The sequence below is a fragment of the Sinocyclocheilus anshuiensis genome, unplaced genomic scaffold, assembly GCF_001515605.1.
Source record: "Sinocyclocheilus anshuiensis isolate Anshui unplaced genomic scaffold, SAMN03320099.WGS_v1.1 scaffold821, whole genome shotgun sequence".
Classification (NCBI taxonomy): domain Eukaryota; kingdom Metazoa; phylum Chordata; class Actinopteri; order Cypriniformes; family Cyprinidae; genus Sinocyclocheilus; species Sinocyclocheilus anshuiensis.
Genome location: NW_015558606.1, coordinates 145,907 through 165,559, shown reverse-complemented (window position 1 = coordinate 165,559; position 19,653 = coordinate 145,907). Strand labels below are relative to the sequence as shown.

The following is a 19,653-nucleotide window of genomic DNA, read 5'->3' as shown; positions in this document are numbered from 1 at the left end:
ATTTAACGCGCATCTTGTCAGTAAAGCCGTTCTCTAATCAGCAGTAAATCTCCATCACGTGCATGCTTTCACATGGAGCAGCATTAACTACACAGAGTAGTGTTGGGTCGTTCTTGAACGATTCGTTCATTTTGAACGAATCTTTAATGTGACTCGGGAAGAACGAGTCGTCTCGGGGAGTGATTTGTTCAGTCGCGCATGCGCAACATCATATAGGTTCTGTACTGGAATTAGTCAAGTAGTTCACCAGGGGCAAGTTCAAGCTCAAACCGGTGTGCACCGTTTTGATACGGTTTCCGGTTTGAACAACATAAGTAACTATAAAGCAATCCTTAACATTTTATTTGAATATTTAACATTTGTAGATGGTCTAAAGCAAAAGAGTTGTACAAATTCTGAAAATCTTTTAGAGCTTATGCTTTGTTTAAAAAAAAAAAAACAAATCACACCAAAATAATTTTGTATAAATACAATCATAAAATAAATGAACAATACTATCATTTTCCTCTTTACAGAAAACACACTTTAAGTCAATGTCTTTACAAAACTTTGCAATTACCTGTTTTACAGGATAAATACGATGAACGATCTTGTATGATACTTCTCTAATTTTATTTGTGATACAAAAACGTCTGGAGATCTTAAAGGTTTCTTTCCAGTTGACATCTTGAAATTGTGATCTCCAAAATCCAATGGCTAAAGGAACACCGGAAATTTGGCAAATCGTTCTAAGGTAATTATTATTACATTTTTGTTCTTTTATATTTATACCTTCCAGTTTAACACTGAAGTCTAAATTTGGTTTTTCGACTATATCATTTTCTAATAATTTCCTAAGTTCTGAAGGAATGGCATTAATTACCATCATATACCCCTTGACAGGTATATAAAATGAAAATTTTTCTAAAAACTCTGAATATGTAAGCGCATGACCATTACTACTATTCAGAAGTTGAGAAATCAACAAAATATTTGTTCTAAACCAATTAACTAAAAAAAAAGACTTATTTTGGTGTGTAATGTATTTATTATTCCAGATTAAGCATTTGTGAGGGGAAAAATTGTGTTTGTATATAATCATCCATGATAACAATGCCTGTTTGTGAAAATTGGAAAGTTTTATGGGAAGCTTGCTAATATTAAAATTACAATTAAGAAGAAATTCAATACCACCTACTTTTTCAAAAATAATATTAGGGATATAATACCATAGCTTATCTTTTGAACGGATATAATTTTGTATCCACTTAATTTTAAAAATAGTGTTAGATATTTCAAAATCAAGTACATTTAGCCCACCTTGATTAAGTGGATTACAAATTATTTTTTTATTCAAATAATGATGTTTATTTTTCCAAATAAAATTATATATACATTTATTTATCTCATTAATTATACTTTTTGGAATATCTATAGCCATTGCGGTGTAATCTGAAGGTTTATCCAGACTAGTTTACACAGCCCCATAAGCTTTAACCAATGCAGTCTGAGCCGGAAAGAAATGGAGATTTACCGCTGATTACAGAACCGGCTTTACTGATAAGATGCGCATTAAATATCGCATGCGATTTATCGTGCAGCCCTAACAGGAACTAATGGTTGTATAAAACATAAAGTACATGTATGGTATGGACATGCACGCATGTATACTCTGACAATTATTACTGTAACTATTACACTATTACTGTAAGCATTAACTGTTCCTGTCAAAATCATGTTCATTGTGTCATGGTTCGCAGGTCTGTGGATTCTTCCTTGTCTGTTGTGATTGTGTGTGCTGTCACCTGCGTTGCTGGGCAACTCATGATCACTGATTAGCGATCGGGTTCAGCTGGTGCTGATCAGCTGTGCTTTATATTGAGTTTGTGTTTGTTCATTCTCTGTCGGATCGTTGTGTTGCTCACTATTGTTCTTTGTTCAGTGTCTCCTGTCTCCCGTGTGCTGTGCCCCAGTGTTCCTGCCGTTGTGTATTACCTGCCTTTGTGGATATTACTGCCAGTCGTTTGTGGATTATACTGCCTATCGTTTATGGATCACATTTTCATTGAACTTTTGTCTTGGAATTCATTCAGCTGTCCATTTTAGTCCCTGCGCTGCCGAGGATATCTTCTGCACCACAACTTTCCTGTTTATTCTGTTGTTGCCCATTGTTCTTCATTTAATAAACTTTTGTGAACTTGCAACTGAATCTCGAGTCATTATTCCTGACATAGGTCCTGGCATAACGATCCAACCAGGATGGATTCAGCAAGTGAATGGAGAGAATTCCTTACCAGCAACAACGCTCGTATGGAACAACAGGAGGAACAGATCATGGCTACGGGTTGTGCTGTGCAAGCCTTGGTAGCGCAGGTGTCCGAGGTTACTGCCCAGCTCCGGTAGCTCAGGACAGATACAGATGGAGCACCCACTGTGCCAGCCCCACCGTCTGTTCCCCTTTCATCTGAGCAAGTGGATCATCATGGTGAGCCTCGTCTACCACCACCAGCTCCTTAATCAGGTGAGCCACAGTTATGTCGAGCTTTTGTGACAAAATGCTCTTTGTTTTTCACACTTCAACCCATGTTGTTTCCTACCGAGCAATCTAAGGTGGCATTGATGATTACTCTGTTATCTGGACGTGCTGCTCTGTGGGGGACAGCAGTGTGGGAAAATCAACATCCTTGCTGCTCCTCGTTCCAGTCATTTGCCGAAGAATTAAAGAGAGTGTTTGATCGAGCAGTCTTGGGTCGGGAGGCGGCCCAGGAGTTGGCGGATTTACAACAAGGCAACCGCTCGGTTACTGACTACTCTGTTGATTTTTGCACTCTGGTGGCGAAAAGCAAACGGAATGAGGAGGCACAGTGGGATAAATTCCTGCATGGGTTGGCTGACTGTATCCAAAGGGAATTTTCATCTTGGATTTACCCACTAATCTGGATTGTTTGATCAAGCTGGCGATTCGTGTGGATAATCGTCTGCAACGCCGTGATCAGCTTTCGTTTCCTGAGGTGGACTCTTCCAATGTAACAGTCAGCTCGGCTCTCGATCCGGAACCCATGCAGGTGGGCAGAACCCGACTGTCCAGGGAGGAGAGGGATCATTTGAGAAGCAATGGACTGTGTCTGTATTGTGGAGGGGTACCAATTTTGTTACCAATTGCCCGGTAAAAGCCCAAGCCCGTCAATAGACCAGAGGTTATTGACGGGTGGTGTATCTCTTGAAAAATCCTCTTCAGATACTTTCCTTCCGGTCAGACTACAATGGGCCAACATTTTCCACACCTGCCAGGCTTTATTGGACTCGGGAGCGGAGGATAATTTAATCGACGCCTCTTTTGCTTTGCAGCTTAACATTCCTGTGGTCAAGCTTCCTCATCCCATATCTGTTCATGCACTCAGCGGTCAAGTTCTGCCATCAGTCACCCGTAGTACTGGTCTTGTCAAGCTCATCACATCTGGTAATCACACTGAGGAAATTTCTCTCCTGATAATTGATTCACCCCTTGTTCCCGTGGTCCTTGGACATCCTTGGCTTTCCCGTCATAACCCTCACATTAATTGGCAACAGAACTCTGTTTGCTCTTGGGGCAATTTTTGTCATGCGTCTTGTTTGTTGTCTGCTTGTTCTTCTGTTTCGTGTTCTGTGTTACAGGAGGAACCCGTGGACCTGCCTAACGTGCTCGAGGAGTACCTAGACCTGAAGGATGTGTTCAGTAAGTCTCGAGCAGCTTCTCTTCCTCCGCATCGTCCTTATGACTGTGCTATAGACTTATTGCCAGGTACGTCTCCGCCTAAAGGCAGGTTATATTCGCTTTCAGCTCCTGAAAGGGAGGCCATGGAGAAATATATTTCTGATTCTCTTGCAGCCAAGATTATCCGCCCTTCCTCTTCCCCTGCTGGGATGGGATTCTTCTTCATGGCTAAAAAGGATGGTTCTCTGAGAGCTTGCATTGACTATCCAGGGTTGAATAACATCCCGGCAAAGAATACGTATCCTTTGCCGTTGATGTCTTCAGCGTTCAGCGGATGCAGGGGGCTTCCTTTTTCACGAAGTTGGATCTTCGCAACGCTTATCATTTGGTCCGCATCAGGGAGGGGGATGAGTGGAAGACCGTCCTCAATACCCCCAGGGGGCATTTTGAATATTTGGTTATGCCGTTCTGGCTGTCCAACGCTCCCGCGGTCTTCCAGGCACTCGTCAATGATGTGCTGAGAGACATGGTCGATCAGTTCATATATGTTTACCTGGATGACATATTGATTTTTTCTGTCAGACAAGTGCTTCAGAGGCTGCTTGAGAATGGTCTTTTTGTCAAGGTGGAGAAACACATTTTTCATGCACAGTCTGTCCCTTTTTTGGGGTTTATCGTCTCGTCCGAGGAGGTGTGCATGGATCCCGACAAGATTCAGGCTGTGGTTGATTGGCCAACCCCAGATTCCCACAAGGCCCTGCAGAGGTTTCTGGGCTTTGCCAATTTCTACCAACGTTTCATTCGTAATTACAGCCAACTGGTCTCCCCTCTGACTGCCTTGACCTCCATCAAGGTGACGTTCAGGTGGTCTAGTGCAGCTGAAGCTGCATTTTCCAACCTGAAAAGTCACTTTGTTTCGGCTCCTATTCTTGTGACACCTGATCCTTCATGTCAGTTTGTGGTGGAGGTCGATGCAGTGCTTTCCCAGCATTCCCTCGCGGACATGAAAAAGATGGACCCTTCCGTGTTTTACTCCCATCATTTGTCACCTGCAGAACATAACTACGATATTGGTAACAGAGAGCTGTTGGCTGTCAAGCTGGCTTTGGAGGAATGGCATCATTGGTTGGAGGGCTCGGGGGTGCCTTTCATTGTCTGGACAGATCAGAAGAATTTAGAGTACATTAGATCCGCCAAACGATTGATCTCTAGGCAGGCTCGGGGGCGCTTTTTTCGGTCATTTTGATTTTTCGATCTCGTACCATCCGGGTCCCAAAAACATCAAGCCCGATGCTTTGTCTCGCATTTTTGATCGTTCTGAACGTCCATCCTCTCCCGATTCCATCGTGCCGGAGAAACTGGACATTTCTGCGCTCACTTGGGAGCAGAAGGTTCGCAATGCCTTACAAGGTGTAATGCCTCTGTCCAATTGCCCACCGAGGCGTTTATTTGTGCCTGAGGGGTTGCAATCCAATGTCATTTGCTGGTGGTTTTAACTGTGGTGGACCGGTTCTCGAAGGCGGCCCATTTTATTCCCCTGCCTAAACTTCCTTTTGCCAGGGAGACAGCGGTTACTGCCATTGACCATGTTTCCAAATTCTGGAAGGAATTTTGTCGATTGCTGGGAGCGAATGTGAGTCTTTCTTCTGGGATCATCCCCAGAGCAACGGTCAAACTGAGAGGGCCAACCAAAACTTGGAACGGGTGTTGTGATGTTTGGTGTCTTAGAATCCGTCCTCCTGGAGCCAACAGCTCTCATGGGTTGAGTATGCGCATAACTTGTTACCAGTATCGTCCACGGGCCTCCCTCCGTTTGAAGTAGTCTAGGTTACCAGCCACCAATTTTTCAGAATATATATATAGTTGCATAGTCTTCTGCAAAAATAGAAATAGACTTTTGCTTTTTGAATGCATATGATGCCTGACATCTAAAAGAAAAAAAAAAACCTTAAGTAACATTATTAGATGCTACAGCCGTAAAGTGATTACTTTACTTTGAGGTAGGCTTTTATTTGAGATACAGTGGGTTAATATGACTTATTTTTCAGTGTTACAATTGCCCCCACCAAGGGGGTACTTGTAACACTCTGACTTCTTGTATTTCCTTTAATATTACAGTCTTGTCCTTATTAGTGAAAATATATCAATTGTATTATTAATTAGTGCACCTATGACTAGAGTATTTTAAGTAGTCTGTGAGTTATGCAGGAAAATGTAAAAAAATTTACAATCGCACCTGGTCTCCCCTACTTTATCACTGCAACAAAAAATATATTGCCATTTGACAACAGTTACAATGCAACAGGTTACAAGGCCACATTTATATTTCTCTTAACGTAAGGTATACTAGAGAGCCCATGGAGGTGAACTTCCTTGGCTTTATGTTGCCACAGATTTGTAAAGCGGCTGGTACTCAGACGATCTACATCAACCACTGCTTGCGAAGCACAACTGTACAAAAACTCTCTTATACTGGCCTAGAGGCGAGAGAAATCATGTGAGTGATGGGGACATAAATGTGAATTGTCCCTGCAATCTTACTGGCACCCAAACGAGAAGATGCTGGAGCAACATCCTTGCCTCTGGCACCGCGCAAATAAAGCGCACTTGTACAGAATTGGAAACTCCTCTTTCAGCAAAGAGGAGCGCAAACATACTTGATCCATTCTTCAGCAATTGGACAATTAATGGCGATATCCAGATAAATGTTAATAAACACTCATATCTTTAAGCATGCTTCCAAACATATTTGATCCATTCTACAACAGTTGCACAATATAAATGTTGTTTTATAAAAATAGGCAAATATTGATCTAAAAAAATGAACACCCATATTTGATCCATTCTACAACAGTTGCACAATATAAATGTTGTTTTATAAAAATAGGCAAATATTGATCTAAAAAAATGAACACCCATATTTGATCCATTCTACAACAGTTGCACAATATAAATGTTGTTTTATAAAAATAGGCAAATATTGATCTAAAAAAATGAACACCCATATTTGATCCATTCTACAACAGTTGCACAATATAAATGTTGTTTTATAAAAATAGGCAAATATTGATCTAAAAAAATAAACACCCATATTTGATCCATTCTTAAACAACTGTACAATATAAATGTTGATTAATAAAAATAGGTACAGTTGATCTATAAAAATAAACACCCAAGTCTTAAAGCATGTTTTAAACTGTGTCTTTGTTTCTGCATCTGTGTTGCTTGGCAGCCACTTTGTTGCAACCACAGCTGTTTCTGAGGAACTACATTGTTTGGCGGAAGAATAATATTTGTATTAATATCATTACATTTTATTTGCTTTGTTTTAGTTTATGTTTTATAAAAGCAGTAAGTCCCATGAAGCCATGGTTTACAGTGAATTTATAAAAGCTAAGGGGGTTTTAACAACATCCCTTAGCTGTTAAACCGTGGCTTCTTGGGGCTTATTGCTTTATTACATTATCACACAATCATATTTTTAATGCATCGGGTAGAGTTGCGCCTAAAGTTGTAAACTCTCAGTGATCTAAAGCAATAACAGTAAAGTCTAGATAACAGACCTTTCCACAGATAAAACCAGCATTGCTGAATACATTTTTTTTCTTTTTTGTAAGGCCATGTATTGTCTAATCAGGCTTGTTTGTGATTCGTTGTTCTCAAGCTTAGCATGCTCTCCATAACATCAGAAGTGCCCTTGAACCTTGCCTTGTTTCACTTCTATTGGCTTAGCTTGGTGAAAAACATACTGCTGTCGTCTTGAGACAAAACAAGAACTGCAACTAAAGATTTGGTTCTTCGTTATAGTGAAAACAATACAATAATAAGATAAACTATTTCCAGATATTTTGATGAAGTAAGATGTTAACGTACACTACTGTTCAAAAGTTTGAGGTTAGTATGATTTTGTAAATGTTTTTGAATAAAGTCTCTTATGCTCAACGCGGCTGCAAAATACAGTAAAAACAGTAATATTTTGAAATATTATTGCAAAATAAAATAACAGCAATATTGTCAAATATTATGAAAATATTTAGAATAGCCGTTTTCTATTTTAATGTATTTTAAAATGTAATTTATTCCTGTTATGGCAAAGCTGAATTTTCAACAGCCATTACTTCAGTCTTCAGTGTCACACGATCCTTCAGAAATCATTTCTTCTTATTATCAATGTAGAAAATAGTCGTACTGTTTAATATTTTTGTGGACAGTTGAGGACAGTGTACTTTAATTAAATGCTACATAGTCTAGGGATTGCTCATTTTTTGTTCCTTAAATGTTTTGTGTGCACTCATTTTTATACACTGTTGCTGAGGTCAAAGTTAGCTTGTCCTGCAGTAACCTCTGTGCTCTGTGAAAATGATTAAAACTATCCTTGGGGCCTTCGCTACTCAAAAAGAACATCATAAACAAGGGTCAGTCACAGAGCCTGCAGCAGTAAATCACTGGTTTCCTGTAGTACTGCACCGTTAAAATGTGCACCTTGTCAGCACAAAGGAAACAGAGAAAGGTCAAACATCTCTGCTCACTGACACAAGTGAAACTCAATGCTCCAGTGGCACAGTGTTGTTATTTAGCAGATGTGGAGGAACAGCTGCCCTACTTGCATTGAACAAAGGTTACGAGTCTATGATGTAACAGGTCAGAGTTAATTCTCACATTAACAATGTACATTAATTTAAAAGAAGCACAGTATACAAAAAAACTATTAAAACTTAAATCATTGGGGGAAAAAATATATAATAAGAAATTTAATAGTCAAAAATAACACTGCAAAACATTTGGCCTTCATCTGTCAATATGATAAAAGCACATATTTCAAAATTTGAAATATTTTCTCCTTTTCTCCTGTATTTCTTCATTGGGCACCATGATGGTGTTTACTGCGGATCACAAACCCTGGTGAGTTTGTCCGACAGTCACCCCTGTTTTTTTTTACCCTGAGAGAAAGATGAGACCTCAGGGACATCAAGATGGGGTGGGGTGGGGGTTATTTGTCTCCGGGTAAACATGTATGTTATGCCATGCACATATCTGCTATGAAGACACCTTCATGTCAGATCACAGTCAATATGTAGATTTACAAGAAATCTTTTCTCTCCATTTTCCCCCAGTTCCTCTTTTTAGATGTTGGAGGAAGTTTAACACAAACTTTGATGTCTTTTGTTCAAGTGGCATGACTTTCCTCCTTTAGGGCAACAACCTAGTTTAGCTTAGTAAGGGTGATTTGACTTTATTTTATTAAGACTACAATTCATAGTATTCAAAAACACAGAAACAGAATGTTTTATTGAACATGGAGATATTTCAAAGTTTCTAATAAGTAGCTTTACAAGCTTAATTTGTATTAGATGATGAGATTAACGTTCTTTTAAATTTTTTATGATTTTGTAAGGGTAACAATTGAACAGGCCTTATTTTTATACAGTATGTGAAATATAAAATATAAATGTCAGCAAACATTGCGGGGTCAAAATGATCCTTATAGTGTCTTTTTTAATCTCCAAATTAGGATGAAATGGATTAGTATTTTGGTTTTATCTTAAACAGCTATTGCCTTCAAATATTAGCAAAGCCTTGTATTTGATTCACCATTAGTTTGTACATGCCATGGATAAACCCAATACTTGCAATTCAAAGAAAGAATAAATAAACAGAAAGCACAAGTTCTATTTACTAATTCATTTTAATACTAACAAAGATTTTGACCCAAGCAGATACATTTGAAATTAAAACTAATCTATTGCACAAATTAACTATAGGACATGAGCTGTTGGGATTAATATTAAAATACGTTGCAGCATTCAAGATAAAAGGTGAAGACAGTAAGCACAGATGCACCAGAGTCTCACACACACAAAAGTTTCATTTTATAACACACCAGGGGGTGGACAAAAACTGTAATCAAAATAAACCATGAGCCTCTGACCTGAACATCTGCAAATGTGCTTATAGCAGGATCAGTTTGACAGCTCGTTTCTACACAACAACGGCTGACAAATCTGTGACAGGCCATACTGACATACAATAGTGCCCTCTCATGGACAAACAATGAACACTTCAGTATGTATCAACAGAAACGTTGTCGACCTTCCAAAACTTCATACAAATTCTTGGGGAAATTGAGCATCATGTCCTCACTTGAGTGCAATTGCCTTTTAAGCAATTTTACACTTATGACCATAACTACATCACATAGCACTTAAATTTTAATTAGGATTTTTAAAAAGTAATCATGACGACTTAAAACCAAGAAACACCTTCCCTTCTGCTATACAAGCTTTTCCAGCAAACCAACAATTTTAGACTGTTATCTCTATATGATTTGAATGTTGAATTTTAGGGTTGGTTTAAAGCCCAATACATCTGAAATGTAGTTAGTATTCAGATACATTGTTTGAACAGTCTCTCTCTCTCTCTCTCTATATATATATACACTGTATGTGTGTATGCATGTAAATACTACAGCACATAATTTAGATCTTGCCTTGGATCTGACTGAATCTCACATTAAACTGGGAAAATGTGCTATTAGTTCTTCATAGTAATTGTAAAACTCAAGGTAACATTAAACGTTCTTCATTAGAAACAAATAAAGGAGGAGACCAACTTATTCACAAAGACTTTATTTCAAACTGCGCACAAATTGACATTTTACTGCCAACTGTAGAGCTGATGTTGATGCTCTCCACAAGTATTGGTTTGGCCACTGCAGGTCTTCACATGTGCACTGCTGGGAGAAACAGACAAAAGGTTATATAAATTACATCAAGCACATCCACAATACTGACTGGTAAAGCCTCAAGTCACTGTTGTATTTTATTATGCCTAATATTGCCTTCATTTACATTAGATGTGGGGAACACAATTAGAGTAATCTAGCACACAACAGACAGTCATTTAAAATAACGTGAACACTGGGAGAGATAAGTTTAAATATTTAGACACCTTTCAGTCAGATTTGCTGAGTATTAAAACTAGACATTCACTTCTTATACATAAGACTTTTTTTTTTTCATTCACTTTAAACCTGTTGTAGAATTTTTAAGCATCATGACACGAGAATCTGAGGTGATCAATATATTCACAGCAGTGAATGATGTTTACTGACCTAGCGAAGCCTCCTGGCCTCTCTTTCAGACTCCAGAAGTGTCAGGACATCTCCTTCTCTTACTGGGCCCTTCACGTTCCTGATGATGGATCGGTTGCTGTCATCCATGAACTCAACACGCACCTATGGAAGTACAATATGTTAAGACTTAAGAAAAATTCAACTAATACTTTAAAATGAATTCAACTGCATACAAAATTTGACAGCAACAAACCACATTTTTGATGTTCAACTATAATATGCATTATCTAGAAATGTTCATCAATATTACAATAGAGGGTAAAGAACGTAAAAAACGTCAATTTTCGCATAACGTGTCATACCGAGCATAAACATTTGCAGAATTTACTAAATGTATGGGTTCTATCATGTGCAGTAGGTGTGGTTACAAGCTAAGATATTGGTTTCCTGCAAAACACATCGTCACTATTATAAAGTGACTTTTTAGACAACACAATGTCATTCAATTCCAGGACATAACAAAAATGCTATTTTACTTCATGAAATAATCCGCAAAAAAGCCCCTGATCATGTTGCATATGACACGGAGCATGAGGAGTTCAGTCTGAACTCACCTGGGTACACTGTCCCTGGGAGCCAGTTCTTCCCAGCACTTTTGTAACCTGTAACAAAAACACACGATTAACACCAATATAACGTGATGTGAGGTGAAAACAACATTATACGCAGCTGTACGCCATCAACCCTGCTGGATAGCAATATGCTAATGCTAAGACCTAACAGCAAACATCGCTATCTTTTTTTAGTGTGCTGTGAGAGGATGATAATATTGTTATATAAGACGAATAATGAAATTACATATATTTCATCTTACACGTAGTATATTGCATAATTCAAACGGAAATATTCAATAAAATCTTTTTTTTTTCTTACTCTGGCGAGCTTGATGGGCTGCACGCGGCTGGCATCCATGACTTCAGCTTCGTTCGGAAAGGAAGTCACGTGGTCTCGACAGGTTTTATATACCCACAATAAAATGCATATTTTCAATTGATGAGGTTTTATTTTAAGTTATATGTTGGTATCGTTTTAAAAAATGCAAATGGACTAAAAAATGACTTTATATTAATAAAACATAGTTTTACAGTTACAACAAACCTGTTTCCGGTTCCGAGATCATGAGGGCAAACTTTTATACTGCAGATCCAAGATAATGTGGTCTTTGATTATGTCAGTCCGATTATTTTTTTTAAACACAAGTTTAAAAAAAACTGATAAAGAATTTTCCATATGGTCAGAAGTGAGAAAGCAATTCAACAGTTCTCTGCGTATTTCAAGTTTTTCTGCAAGCTATTTACATAACTATGACCGTAGATATATGTTCAGTTTATGTTATTTTAGGTTTTAAACACAAGTTAAAAAAAAACTGATAAAGAATTTTCCATCAGTTTAGTCAGAAGTGAGAAAGCAATTCAACAGTTCTCTACGTATTTCAAGTGTTTCTGCAAGCTATTTACATAACTATGACCATAGATATATGTTCCGTTTATGTTATTTTAGGTTTTGTCTGATCACATTGATGGTAAAATGTGCATATAAGAGCACATGCTGAGAGGATATGAAAGTAGAGGGAAGAATACAGAACAAGATAAGGAAATTATGGGATTAAAGGATTTTCATATTGGATTTGCACTGAATTGTTTAAATATCAGACTGAGCACAATATTGGACTCATATGTTGCTTAAAAGCAAGATAACCTGAAATTTGCTGGGAGCATTTAATAAATTTACAGTATCCCTGCAACTGCTATTTATCCTTTGCCATTCCTCCTTCAAGGGCTCAATCCTTAAATCACAACACTAATCCTCATGACTGTATTTTTAACTCTGCCGAGGACAGAAAGAACAGCAATGGGATTACGGCATCAGTGAGGTCGGGCAAATCCCAACTCTTGATCTTCACTTGAGCGTAAACAAATACAGTTGCTTTTTCTTTCTGTCTTTTAGCTATACTGCAAACTCTAAAAAGCTAGAAGCAGTGGAATATTTGTTCTGCATCTGTCTGGAAATTTCCTTGAAGTTGTAAACCAATACGCATTTTAAAGGGAAGTGGGATGTGCATGCTTGGAATGTAAAATCCACCTTTTTCTGATTGTAATTCTAACAAGAAATTAGTCTCCTTTTAGTTCTTTGCCCATTCCTCAAGTAACCATAATAATGGATAATCCAAGAAGACATCTGAAAAAGCTGAAAAAGAGACGTTCAAGTCTTTTTGCAAGTGTCAAACTTAATGCCAGCTTTTCACAGAGTATAGAGGAAGAAGAGAGCGCCTTTCCTTTTTCACAAGACTGCTCTGTGAAACCTTGGACGTCGATGGACAACCTTGATACTCCATCACCTCAGGCAAGTGACAAAATAGATCAAGAAAAGAGGAAAGGCAGTGAGACTGAAGCAGCAAAGATGCCACACTGTCACTGTGATCAATATTAACGTAGGTGGAAAAGTCTTTACAATTCCCAAGCACCTGGCTATCAGATACCCTAAAACCAGAATAGGCAGCTTAGCCCTGTGCAGAGATCCTGTCAAGCAGTTAACGCTCTGCGATGACTATTGTGTGCTCACTAATGAGTTTTTTTTTGACCGGGATCCTACTTTCTTCCACTACATCTTCCACTTCTATTGTAGCAATGTATTATGGGTAATGGAAAGTCTTTGCCCTGTCAATTTTGAGGAGGAGATGAAGTTTTGGGGCCTGCACTTGAGGGACACTCCTCGCTGTTGTCGCATTCTCTACGAGGAGAAACTAGACGAGATAAGAGACCAGCTGAAAGTAAACAGGGAGCTTATGGCGGAAATTGAGCCCCAGCATAATGAGAAGGGTTTCAAAACAATGGTTTTTGGTGGCATTCGTAAGATGCTATGGAACCTGATGGAGAACCCATACTCCTCGATGACTGCTAAGGCCTTTGCTATGTTCTCCAGCCTCTTTGTGCTCATCTCCATTGTAGCGATGACTTTAAATACTGTGAGTGAACTGAAAGATTATAAAATCTATGGAAGAACCTACATGGAGTGTGTGGAGATCACTTCAATTCTCTTCTTCACCTTTGAGTACTTCCTTCGCTTGCTGACAACTTGCAACGTCAAGCATTTTCTGAAGAGTGCACTTAATTTTGTAGACTTAGTGGCTGTCATGCCTTACTTTATCCAGCTGATATTTGAGGCTTTTGCTGATCAGGAAGATCTCAGCGTCCAAGATGATCTGAAAACGATGTCGAGAGTTAGCAAAGTTAGCAAAGTGCTAAAAGTTGTCAAACTCATGCGAATCTTTCGCATTCTGAAACTGGCGAGGCACTCGACGGGTATGCGGGCCTTTGGCTTCACTCTTCGCCAGTGTTTTGAGCAGGTCTGCTGCCTGTTTCTGTTCATTATCATGGGGATCTTCACCTTCTCCACCCTAATGCACTCAGTGGAGCAAGATGTTGCAGGAACACCATTTAGCAGTATACCAGATGCCTGGTGGTGGGCAGCGGTGAGTATGTCTTAAATTGTCTCAAAACATTCATCACAATTAGCAGAATTGCAGTATAATTCATATATTCATATACATGGCCAAAACTACTCGGACATCCAAATGCTATACCTAAGCATGTAGTTTTAAAACCATGGTTATTATTAGGACTTTGCTGCTATATCAGCCTCCTCTAATCTGGGAAGGCTTTCAACTCAGCGTTAGAACATGGCTGTGGGGATTTGCTTCCGTTCATAGACAAGAGCATCAGTGAGGTCAGACACAGATGTGGGGCGATGGAGTGGGCTCACAGGGGACCAATGGTGATCAGGTTTGGGTTTGTTTTATACAGGTCAGTCTTCCACACAAGTGTTGTTATTGTTGACTAAAACTATATTTACTGTAATACAACTATTAAAAATAGTAATTGAAATTAAAGTGAAATAAACTGTAATATAAATATTTGATGAAAAACTACATATTAGATGAAAATGTTGCCGTGTCAACAAACTGAAATAAGTTTAAGTACTAAAATGAAAAAAAGTTAATTTAAAAGAGTAGAAATATAAAAAAGTTATTAAAGCACATAACAAAATGACTAAGACTGAAAATATAAAAATAAAAGTTATTTTAAAATATCAATAAATACTATAATAGTATTTAAATAATACTAAAATAACATTGCACTAGACTCAATGAACAGTTTAACTGGTTTTAGAAGCTTTTGGTTGTGCTGTTTCTTTAAGGATACTGTGCAAATGTATTCATAATGTACACCTATTAGTATAGGATGTGGTTTAAATAGCCAAATCTGTTCATTCTGTTCTGTACAAAGCTTACATACTTAAACCATTTTTATGCACAAAAAAAAAAAAAAAAGTGAACTTATTAATAGCATCACTTGCGTGTGAGTGCTTTTTTTTTTAATTGTTATCGTTATCGTCATTTCCTGTGGCTGTTGTATCCTTCTATCCTCTTTAAATTGTTAGTCCTTATCCTCTGGCAGCTGTGTTTAATCTTGTATAATACCTTGTAATGCCTCTCAAATGGAGGCATCCATGCAGATTGGAAAAGTTAGATTAGTTTGGAACTTTCTGGAGGTTTACTCAGTCTTACTAAGTTGACTTGCATGCATAATTTTGAGCTGATAAACTGATGTGGAAACATAATTCTCTTTTGCTTCTTTCCTGGTCTTTGTTTTGTATTTTGTCCAGTATTTAAATAGACGTTGTTTTAATATCGTCTTTCATTTACGCTGTTACAGGTGAGCATCTCCACTGTGGGATATGGAGATGTGGTGCCCATTTCTTACTCCGGTCGAGTTGTGGCCTTCGGGTGCATATCTTTTGGTATTATTCTAAATGGAATGCCAATCTCCATCCTGTTTAACAAGTTTTCTGACTATTATGCCAAGCTGAAGGCCCAGGAGGACACTAACACAAAAGTGCAGCAGGGCTTGAACCTCAAGAAAAGACTGCAAAGAAAATTAGAGAACTGCTTTGAGCCTCCAGCTGAAGAATCTGATGAGGACTATAGACATCATATCGGCCCGTGTCATCACTGAACGTCCTTGTCACCCAACCTGCCTTCACTGCCCTTGAACAGAGAGCTCAGGTTCCCAGCCTGCCTTGAATTAAATTGGGATTTAAAAGACGAGTGTACGCCAGGTTAAAGAAAATTAAGCCATTAGCTTTAAGATGGCTTACAAATGGCATGTCGCTGAGGATCTTTGGCGAACTACCTTGTGCTGATTTTCAGCAGCACCTGTTCATTTCAGGCAACAAATGGATTCAGATAAAAAGGTATTACATCACAGACTCCAGACTATTAATTGCAACATCAACACAAACTGTGTGAAAATGATTTCGTCCATCATTGCCTCCATGTAAGGCGGTGGAAGTGCACTGTACAGATAAATACATAAAAGAATCCTGAGATTCTGACGATGTTTCTTCCTCAATTAAAACAAAAAGGATTTCCGAGGATCAAGTGAGACTTATGTGGTCTTCAGACACCTTTGGTGTATTTGGAGTGTTGCTTTCACATAGTTTCTTTCTATTCTAGGTGAAGTGCATTTTGATGCTATGGCTTTCAGGGACTGATAAAACTGGAATAATAATAATAATAATAACAATTTGAATGTTGTATTTTACATTTACATTTATTTTAGATTAGCCCAACACACTTTTGGACTGTTTTTGGACGGTCTGAAGTGTGATTTCCTCTATTGTTTTATTATTTGTAATGGTTTTTATTTATAAGACTGCATCTGCAGTAAGTCAGAGCATACGATAACAAAATTCTTGTTAATTTCTGTTCCCCTTTCATTTTTTCCCCCAGTATAATCCTATATCTTTCTTATCTTCCTGAGACCCTGTGACCTCATATGAGGACATTATATTTTGGTGTATTTCTCTGAGACTATACATGCCACAGTTTTAAGTCTGGATGTCCTGTACAGAGCACATTCAGGGCTTTTCACAGCTAAATGTTTGGATGTATCACTATGACCACTCCCTCTCCTCTGATATTAATTTAGTGACACTCTTATGGAAATATGATAATATTTCAAAAACACATTAATATGCCAATTAGATTTCGTTTATAGATACATTGTATATAATGAGAAAACCCGTTTATGGCCATTTTACACACATTTTGCAGAAAGAAAAATGGTATATCAAATCATTCTGTTATAACATAGTTGAGAATAATCTTTATACAAAGTTTGGTAAAAAAAAAAAAAAATCCTGAAAGCTAAAAATGTATTGGTGATTTTAAAAAATCGATTGTTTTTGCCTATGCATGTTCATTCATGTCTTTTTTTGTTGTTGTTGTTGAGTCCCGATGTCCTCTACCGAAGACATAGCATAACTTATGAATGAAATATCATTTTTTAAATCTTTTTTTTTTTAACTTTTTTTTATGCTCTAAACAATGTAAAGACATGAAAAAAACTATGTTTTTCCTAAAAATCTTTTTTCGGGTCTTAAGAGGTTATAATACATTATATCATCATATCGTCAAACTTTTAGATAACATATGGATCCCTTTTGCTCTGTGCCACATGACATATTCCTGCAGCTTGCATGTACTGGAAAACTAATAAAAGATATGAAAATGTTGCTCATAAGAGAGAACTAGTTAATCGTATGCATGTCGCTACATAAATAATTCAATATAATCATTAATAAAAAAAGCTTTAGGCTCCATGAAACTACATGAAACCAGTAACATTTTCTGTATTTAGCCCATGCACAATGTGAATCTCAGAGGAGCTGCTTTCCTTTGACTTAGTATAAATGGCTTTGTTTGTATTGTTTTCAGAGTTTTCCCATGGACATCTTCATTTATTTGTCTTCTCTAAAAACAATCTATGTGCTAAGTGAGCACGTAAGCTACCGTCAGTGATAAGTCAAGCGATCTGACTTAATGTCTAATAGGATTTAAGAAGGATCAAGAGGACCCGTGATGCCAATGTTTTGAGTGAAATGTTCAACTTCAATTAAGGTAATGTAAAGAGAAGAGCCCTTGACAGTTGCATGTTAGTGGCCTTTGTTGTACAAGAAAGGTCATCCTCTGCCACTGACAGCAGGAATTGCTGCATAACGGTCAATTATGGGATCATCTAGTAAATTCAGACAATACTGGAATAACTAATGTATCTATTTGTTATTTATTATATGTGCCTCCTCTGTTGCTCAACCCCCTGAGCTTAATCCGCACCAACAGCGAACACAAATAAATCATCAGTGTATCAAATCAAAATGAATGGCTAAAAGTCATTCATGAAAGTGCCCTGCAGCCATTGTCTTGCATATTTTTTTTAAAGATCTTGATGTATAAAAGTAAGAAGATGAGGTAAGATGACCACAGTGTGCATTTCCTGTTAAAACATTTAAAGATAATTTAAAGATTAAAGATGATGCGTACTGTATAACAAGATATTATTAACGGAAATAATAAGTGATTCCATTCAACTGGCCTATTGTTTATTATGAATGATCAAGATGTTTGAAATGTCTAATTCACAAATTATTAAATAATAACTACATTAATTATAATAATTATCCAAATAAATAATAAGAAAAACACTAGCAACAACATTCCACTAGGGGGCTTCTGTCTCATTCACTTTTCACTTGAAATAAAAAACAAGATATTTTTTATCCTAGCTATCCAAATGAATGAATGTGTCCACAAATACATTCCATTAACATATAGACATTAAAAACATTTAATAACCGACATTAAATTCACAAATCATAGTTATCTAAAGACCGAAAATTAGACTAGAACTGTTTAGATTAATAAATCTATTCCATTTAGATTTTAAGAATAAATCTCACAAATGTTGATCTTCAGATAAAACGTCCATATTAATATGAGCATAACCATTAAGTAAATGTGTTTAGATGAGTTAGTGATATCTATGGTTAATATGGAAGTGTCTTATCCATTTTCCCCTAATATTAAAGGTACACGTTCATTGACGCATATCTGTAAACTCATAAAAGAGATATTATAAGTAAATACGAAAAATGTGACCAGCTATCACAATTTTCCTTGAACTCGGGCAATACAATATATCAGAGTTGACACGTTTTATCTGAAATACGTTCCAGCTTGAAGGCCTCAAAGATCAGAACATGATTTTCTTCATTCAAGGCCAGATAGATGCTTGAAAACATGCGTGCCAAGGGTCTGATGGGGGGTATAAAATCCCCAAACTGGTTTTGGTAGGTAGCCTGCTGTACCTGAACACACTTGAATATTGTTTATTCCAATTTGATCACCCCAAGAAACACTATGAACATGAAGTGGTTTGCATCTTTAGCTTTTTTAATTCTTCTTGAGACTTCCGAGACTGAGAGTCAAGATGTACCAGTGAAGCTTTGTGGTCGTGAGTTCATTCGGATGGTGGTTACATCGTGTGGAAGTTCTCGACTCAGACGGAACTCACCTGCTTCAGAACTTCACTTTGCAAACCCCCATAGTAGGTTTGCCTTCTTCAGACATTCATGTAGTTATCAATTCATTAACCTTTTATTTACTTTATTCTGTGTGTTGATAAATGAAAACATCTCATGTTGATACAACATCTGTCCCTTTTCAGGGAATCTACAAAACTGGCTCAACAGAGATCTTGTTGCGCACCAGAAAGAGACCCTGTCTGCTGAGAACGAGCAGTGGAGGGAGCATGACTCCCCCGAGAGCGTGACAGAGCATCCAGCCCCCCACCAGCACACAAGCCCACCAGCAGAGCATCTGGAACACTCCACCACTGTGCAGGATCTCAGCATGTCCTCCAGAACCCGCCGTGATGTCGGGCCAGCGGGCATCTGCTGTACTTCAGGATGTACCATGAGTGAACTGATTCAATACTGCTAAACTCAC

The 19,653-nt window shown here is 37.8% G+C and overlaps 2 protein-coding genes and 1 pseudogene across 3 annotated transcripts; 2 read left to right on the top strand and 1 right to left on the bottom strand.

The window, feature by feature from the left end:
* Window positions 1–10,283: 10,283 nt before the first annotated feature.
* LOC107680264 (40S ribosomal protein S28) lies at window positions 10,284–11,775 on the bottom strand. Of its 2 annotated transcripts, none has more exons than XM_016476083.1 (4): window positions 11,679–11,775; window positions 11,360–11,407; window positions 10,785–10,907; window positions 10,284–10,406 (listed from the first exon to the last, which is right to left on the bottom strand). In XM_016476083.1, exons 1-3 carry the CDS (start codon window positions 11,715–11,717, stop codon window positions 10,785–10,787), a joined length of 210 nt encoding a protein of 69 aa, XP_016331569.1. In that variant the 5' UTR covers window positions 11,718–11,775; the 3' UTR covers window positions 10,284–10,406. The 2 variants fall into 2 exon arrangements, with proteins under 2 accessions (XP_016331569.1, XP_016331568.1); XM_016476082.1 differs by having other exon boundaries at window positions 10,284–10,403; window positions 11,679–11,774.
* An 896-nt stretch (window positions 11,776–12,671) lies between these two features.
* Window positions 12,672–16,564, top strand: LOC107680262 (potassium voltage-gated channel subfamily V member 2-like; annotated as a pseudogene).
* A 2,501-nt stretch (window positions 16,565–19,065) lies between these two features.
* LOC107680263 (insulin-like peptide INSL5) lies at window positions 19,066–19,653 on the top strand. Its single transcript, XM_016476081.1, has 2 exons — window positions 19,066–19,252; window positions 19,373–19,653. The coding sequence occupies exons 1-2, from the start codon at window positions 19,066–19,068 to the stop codon at window positions 19,645–19,647; spliced, it is 462 nt and encodes a 153-aa protein (XP_016331567.1). The 3' UTR covers window positions 19,648–19,653.

Excerpts from the sequence above, each read along its gene's own strand:
- LOC107680264 (XM_016476083.1), bottom strand. The coding sequence starts at position 11,717 with ATGGATGCCAGCCGCGTGCAGCCCATCAAGCTCGCCAGA. Across the intron at positions 11,408-11,678 it reads AGCCCATCAAGCTCGCCAGA|GTTACAAAAGTGCTGGGAAG; the intron begins GTAAGAAAAAAA and ends TTTTTGTTACAG. Across the intron at positions 10,908-11,359 it reads CCCAGGGACAGTGTACCCAG|GTGCGTGTTGAGTTCATGGA; the intron begins GTGAGTTCAGAC and ends GTACTTCCATAG.
- LOC107680263 (XM_016476081.1), top strand. The coding sequence starts at position 19,066 with ATGAACATGAAGTGGTTTGCATCTTTAGCTTTTTTAATTCTTCTTGAG. Across the intron at positions 19,253-19,372 it reads TCACTTTGCAAACCCCCATA|GGAATCTACAAAACTGGCTC; the intron begins GTAGGTTTGCCT and ends GTCCCTTTTCAG.